Raw genomic sequence first — 7012 nt, forward strand, 5'->3', positions numbered from 1 at the left:
CCTCTTGGGCTGAGTCCCCTCATCGCGGCTACAGTTCCTTTTTTTGTTGTTTATCCGCCGCAAATCGATGAGTGGCGTCACCAGGAGTGCTATTATGACGACTATCCTATTAAGAATGACAGCTCGAGAGAAAGGCGACGGTGATCCCTCCCAGAGCTCGCGCTGCACACTGGAGCGCTCGCGCCGCGGGGTCAGCGCACAACCGCTCGCGCCGCCGCAGAGAGTGAGCGTTCCCGGTTTTTTTTCTTTTTTTTTTTTTTTTTTTTAAGAAAAAAAAAGAGGGGCTCGTTCGCAGCACGACTTGGCGCTCGCTCGGCGTTAATAATGGAAAACAGAAAAGATATGGTGATGTTCGTGGAGGGAGGTCAACTTGGCACGCTGGCTGGCAAGATGGGCTCCAATTTGTCAGAAGCAGTAGGAAGCCCGGCTCAAGAAGCGCAGGAGAAGGTGCTCCTCCACAGGAACTGCATGAGCCCCAGGTCGATGCCTGCTTCATCACGAAAACGAGCGCACGAGGAGGTGGAGGATATACGGAGCGATATAAGGCCGGGTGGAGTCGCCTCTTCGTCGGGGAAAGCTCAGTCGGAACTCACGAACAAAGAGCACAGCGGCTCCGACACCGAGTCCGACTTTTATGAAGAAATTGATGTGAGCTGCACGCCCGAAAGCATGGACTACCCCAACGGCAAAGGTGAGACGAGCGCTATACTGTATTACCTTCGCTTCGCATGGCTGGCGTGTCGTGTGCGGTGATGATCATCATGCGTTTCTGCATTGCGTGAAATGACATAATCATCCAAAACTTTTAAAGCATTAGTTATAATAATTCCTGCCGTTAATTTATTCATTCATTGCGTATTTTCCGTTCGCCTTCACGCTTTTGGAGCAGAGCTTCGTGGTAACCCGCAACGCCTGTGTGTGTATTTCATAGCGTGATTTTTAGGCAGGACGGAAGATGTTCTTAAATCACTCGTTTTCGGTAGATGCTCAAGTCTTCTTCACTTTATTTCTTTAGCACTGTAAGGCGGAGACAGCCGTAGCAGGTTGCAGTAACATGTTAACCCAGTGCTGGTAATTGCTGCGTCGTTTTTCCGCGGTTTGAAAGTGGTTTGTACACTTAACACACACATGACAGAATTAGGTTACATTTGCAGGCGAATACTGTACTCCACTTGTTATCCGTCCTATTTTAGCGGGCCTCTGTATTTTGTTTAATTTTCCTTTACTGAAACAAGCACATTTCTTTATCGGGTTAGTATCAATATGCATTCGATGTCTGTTTTTTTAGCGAAAAAGACGCCAGAATTTTCCTCTGGCTCTTCTTCTTCTTCTTATTATTATTATTATTATTATAACAATAATAATAATTTTAGCCGTGTAAATACACATTTTATTTAATTAAAAACTATTTACATAAACTTTATTGTTGCAACTTTTGTTTTATATCGATATGTGTGTGCTTGTGTGTGTGTGTTTTCACTGAATTTTTTGGTTATAAAACATATGCTCTAGTGTTACAGCTTCTTCATTTACTATATTGAAAATAAAATAATGAAAGGAACATGGATATGCAATGTGACTTTCATTTGTTATACACAAAAAAAGAATTGCATACAAGAGTAGCCCTGCACACATTATTTAAGTAAACCTACGTTTATTTTGCTTCGAATTTATGTGCACGGAGTAGGTTACAACATAACAGGGGGGATGTAATATGTAGATATGAATAGTGTGATATATGGATTGGTTATCATACAAAATATGTTTTGTCCCCTTTACGTATAGATGTACATTTTGAACTAACATTCAGTAGCCTAGCAATGAAAGAATTTGGCTCTCATGATTCCAGGTGGTTCCAGCGACTCTCCCAGGCAAAGCAGCGACTCTAGCGCTGACCCTGGGAAGGTGAACTCTGGCCAGACCTCCCTGTCCTACGGCGCAGATCAGATGCGCCGGTACCGCACAGCCTTCACGCGGGAGCAGATCGCAAGGCTGGAGAAGGAGTTCTACCGAGAGAATTACGTCTCAAGACCCAGGAGATGCGAACTGGCCGCAGCGCTAAATTTACCCGAAACAACCATAAAGGTGATGTCATCATGTCATGGCCTTGTACTACACCTGAAAAGAAACATGCTTATTTTCTAGTGATACATAATTACAGAGAAACTGAAGTGGGTAGTGTGGAGTCTAATTGTCTAATTGCTGTCATGCGGGTGGCAGGTCATTTAAAGCGCCTGTGTTTGCGTTCCAGGTGTGGTTCCAGAACAGGCGCATGAAAGACAAGAGGCAGCGACTTGCCATGACCTGGCCTCACCCTGCAGACCCTGCATTCTACTCTTACATGATGAGCCATGCTGCGGCCACCGGGAACCTGCCTTACCCGTTCCCGTCCCACCTGCCCCTGCCCTATTACTCTCACCTTGGCGTGGGGGGCAGCTCGGCCTCTGTTGCCCCTTTCAGTAGCCCTCTGAGGCCCCTTGACACTTTCCGGGTCCTGTCTCATTCGTACCCCCGACCGGAGCTGCTCTGTGCCTTCAGGCACCCCTCCCTGTACCCCACCCCGGGGCATGGACTTAGCGCGGGGGGAAGCCCTTGCTCTTGCCTTGCCTGTCACACCAGTCAGCCAAACAGCCTGTCTCAGAGACCCTCTGGTTCGGACTTCACCTGTTCGGGCACCAGCAGAACTGATGCCTTCCTGACCTTCACACCCTCCGTGCTGAGCAAGTCCTCCACAGTCTCCCTGGACCAGAGAGAGGAAGTACCTCTGACCAGATAAAAATGTGGGCCCCTGTTTGGGTCCAGACTTGGGGGAGTTCTCAAAAAGCGTTAACGAATACTGGACTGAAAGCATGAGCGAAATGCTAACGTAGAAAATCTCAATGACACACCAGCTACACAAAGGAAAAGGAAGGAGCTCTCCTGCTTGTAAGCCACGAGCCACATTAGAGACGGAATATCAAAGCTATTTATTAAAATATTTCAGTTACACCAGACCATAAGGTTATATTAAAATTTGTCATGAGACGGAAGTACTGTAGATTTACAAATCGACAAAATCGTATATCGATTGATTTCATTGGGAGAAAAATATAGCAAATGGATATGGAGGAAGATGCAAACAGTTATTGACGTGATGGATGATGTTAAAGCTTTATGACTATTTGTAGTTTCCTCGCATGTCTAAATTGGCCTAGATATCTTGTTACTTACATTAAAATGATGTTTTCATCTCTCTTTCTAACAAGGGAATTTGTTAACAGACTGAGGAATCTCATTATTTCCCCTTCTAAAGCCCCTGTCTTGGTGTACGGAGCCGAAATGTGCAGATGCTGGTAAAATTAGCAAGTGATATATATGTAAGGAGGAATTTTGAATGTTGAATTAATGATTGTGCCGCGCGCGTGGAGGCTTCCTGCCAAACGGTAACAAGGCGCCAGGGGAGCGGATTACTTGACGGGAGCGCGAGATCCATTGGACAATCACGTGCAGCAAATTGGGCCGAGCGCGAGCCGCCTGTCTCGCCTCGCGCTCAGCTGAACATTTTCGCCCCCTTTCAGTTCACCTTGTTTCTGGGAATTAATGTTCATTGAGATTGTTAATGACGATGGATGTCCTAAGCCTTATATTTACACACATGCACACTAACATAACATAACATAACTAACTTCAACTAACATTTTCGTTTTTTTTTTCCTTTCACTTTCGTCCAGAACGCTTTTCAGTGCTACTGTTGGCTATTTTAGTGTTTAATTTTCTTGTTTTGGGGCTAACGAACGCAAAAATCACAGAAAACTGGAAATACTGACACACGAGGAGTATAATATCTATCGCGCGTGGCTTTGTGAATTTGTTCCAATATGTTAACATTTTGCAATAAAAACAATTTTAATTTAAAGCACCAGGTAAATGCTTCGGATTTTATTTCAAAATTATTAGATACTAATCCTACACACAGTACAGAAAATAGCACTGTTTAAGAGATCAGAGCAGACTAAATTGCTCTAAACCTCAAATGCATTTATTTGTCCTTAACCACGCAAAGCAAAGGTGGACTAAGAAATTGTTCCTTTTTTTACGTTTCTGAAGATGACCGATGTTTCGATCACTGAAAACAACGAAAAAGTTGTGTTGGGCAGAAAACTGATATTCTAACAAACGTGTTAGCCCACCGACATTGAGCATAAAAACGAATTTAAAATCACTCCAAGGCGTCTAAATGTCGCACGCACGAGTACAGCAGCGAAAGCATCTCACACAACGTAGCATCAACGTAACGAAATAGCGCAACTCCGAAGGCCGCCGATTGGCAAAAAGCGCAGAGGTCCTACAATGAACACAGTCGACGTGATTGATTTTCTTTTATTGAAATTAGTATGCATCATTTATAGAGATATAATCCATATGTGCTTGCAGTGTTTATCCAGCGGACAGCGGGCGAATCAAGTTGCGCTAACAGGCGGATCAAATGGAGCTCAAGTGGTGAGTGACCTTGGATTCCCCGCGTCTACATGTTTTTTTTTTTCTTTTCTTTTTTCTTGTTCTCCAGAACACAGGCCTATTAAAACGCAGTCCTGGCGCAGCGCTCTCTGATAGCAGCGAGAGATTGTTTCTGACAGTTAAGTGGTCCCTGGGCTGCGGTAATAGAAGCCATATTTTCTCTGTTACCAGTTAATAGATATAGCAGAATTAGATGTCTCGCGGAGATATTGGGATGTAAAAGATCGATGATGCATCCCCTTCACCAATCAGCGACCGTTAATTGGCTGGATTTTCTGGGTAATTGAACAAGTTTCTGTATAAATTGAAGCTTTCTGTATATAATGGCGTGAACCCACGAAGCTATTTTGCCATAATCTGTGTTCTTGATGCAAAATAAAACACAAAGGTTCAGCAATGGTAAACGCCAGGTGCGTCACAAGTTGAATATCTGTCTATCTCCCGAGATGCTATACATTCTTATAAGAACTGTCACTGGTGTGGACTGCGACTTGTGTCATACTACTGCAGTCAGTCAGAGAAACTCCGAGAAACTATAAAAGCAATAAAAAAACAAGAAGAAACAACAAACAACACTGGCCTCTTAATCATTTCACAAAGGTACCTCAACATATCCCGACATTTACAAGTCCATTAGAACCTTCCGCAAAACTTTCTAATATAGATTAACAAACTTATAATTATGCTATCGAAATGACTTCACATTCAAGAAAATTATATAAGTGGTGAAACAGTGATGGGTCTATTTAATCTGTATAGTTTGCATTTCTGGTTCCACTATATATGTTCTCTGTTAAAGAAAATTGTTCATTGGACACACAAGGGGCTATATATGCCGGTAGTAAAAGTATAGGAAAGGAAATGAACGTTTAAGATTGTTGTATCTTTGACCAAGATAAGTAAACATCTTATTTAATAATGAAATACATGGATAAATACAAAGAATACATGGATAAATACAACGCCACAATAACAAAACAGCTATGTATATATAATACACACACACACATTTTCATAATATATATATATTTTTTTCAAATGTATCCTGACCGGTCCAGGAAGCCACAGAGCAGGTCAGTTGCAATGATTGATCGACTGATTAACTGGTGCTCTTGTATCTGTGACCAAGTTGATTAAAATGCATATGCTTGGAATAAAGTGAATGACCGGGCATAGGTAATCTAGTGACACGTGTCATATTACAGCAGTCAGTTACAGAAACTCCGATAAACTATTAAAGCAATAAAAGAACAAATACAAAGAGCAGTAGCTTTCGATTCCAGCCAAGGTTTAGCAACACATTTGACATTACATATAAAATAAATACGCCTGTACTTTAATAAGTCATCTAACTTACTCTATGAAACGATCTTTATTTTAATAATATCACTGCGTAAATTTTACTCAGATATATTGTGATGACCTCATATTTGTAATTTCCAGGGTTTCTCTGTACTGTATTATTTTGTACAATATGAAAATATGCCTGTGTGGTACCATTTATGCTATTTATACAATATAACCCTATCTACTTTTTTCAGTTTTTGATACAAAGTGTCTGTTTTCTCTTGCACTGCTTCTGTAGCAAAAGTTTAAACCCAGGCGTTACAACTTAAGGGCTCATATTTTTTCATGCTCCCGGAGCCACAGAAAGCGGTGCAATATTTTATCACGCTCTTAGGTAAAATTACAAAGGCCAGCAGTGGTTTATATGTGCAAAATTGGCTCAAACAGTCGTGATTTCTTCACTAACAAAGAGAATAAGGAGGCTCCTGGAGGCCTTGTCCTACAGCTGTTCAGCACCCAGTAAAAGCTCGTTGTTTAAATTGTGTTACATTCTAATTTGCAGGCAGTTTCAGTCGGGCAGACCGGGAGGCGTGAATAGACCAATCAAACCCTAATGATGATGAATGGGAAATTAATTCACATACAAGCAAGACAATTTAAGCCTTCATCTGTTTAAATAGCCTTCCAATAGCATTTGGAACTGGAGGTCACATTCAATCAATCGGGCGGGCTCTGAAAGTCATATTCTGTGGCACCTTTATCAACATTATTTATAGCGCACTGGAGACAGCGGCGCTGCCTACAAAAAGCCCGTAATGGAAACCGGTTCTGACAAGCGGCACGCAGTAAAGAATACTCCCAAATATACATATTCCTCTAGCAGAATGTCTGAAGGGAGCACCCGCTCGTGAAATGGTTGCAAAACCAATGTATGGCATGATTTGGGGTCTAGAAATAGTCTGAAAAATTTAGTATTTCACTCCATATGTTGATAACAATCAAGCATCAAATGTTCTATATTTATATATTTTCTATATTTTTTAAAGATGTGGAATCCATGTGTGAGCGAGAATCAACAGCGCAGTCCTTTTTTTTTCAGCAAATCATGCTGTTCCCTTCCAATCTGAAGGTCCCGGGTTCGAGACCCTCTCCTGCTGTACCACATTTGAGCATGGTAGTACTTATCGTGAATAGACAGAATAAGAATAGTCCGCTGTATAAACGGGTA

General features: G+C 42.1%; 1 protein-coding gene across 1 annotated transcript; it reads left to right on the top strand.

Annotated features, from left to right (window-relative positions):
* Positions 1–292: 292 nt before the first annotated feature.
* Positions 293–3106, top strand: evx1 (even-skipped homeobox 1). The gene is made up of 3 exons (XM_018750343.2): positions 293–691; positions 1850–2085; positions 2252–3106. The coding sequence occupies exons 1-3, from the start codon at positions 325–327 to the stop codon at positions 2774–2776; spliced, it is 1128 nt and encodes a 375-aa protein (XP_018605859.2). The 5' UTR covers positions 293–324; the 3' UTR covers positions 2777–3106.
* Positions 3107–7012: the final 3906 nt, after the last annotated feature.

The sequence above is a fragment of the Scleropages formosus genome, chromosome 23 (assembly GCF_900964775.1).
Source record: "Scleropages formosus chromosome 23, fSclFor1.1, whole genome shotgun sequence".
In the NCBI taxonomy this organism is placed as follows: domain Eukaryota; kingdom Metazoa; phylum Chordata; class Actinopteri; order Osteoglossiformes; family Osteoglossidae; genus Scleropages; species Scleropages formosus.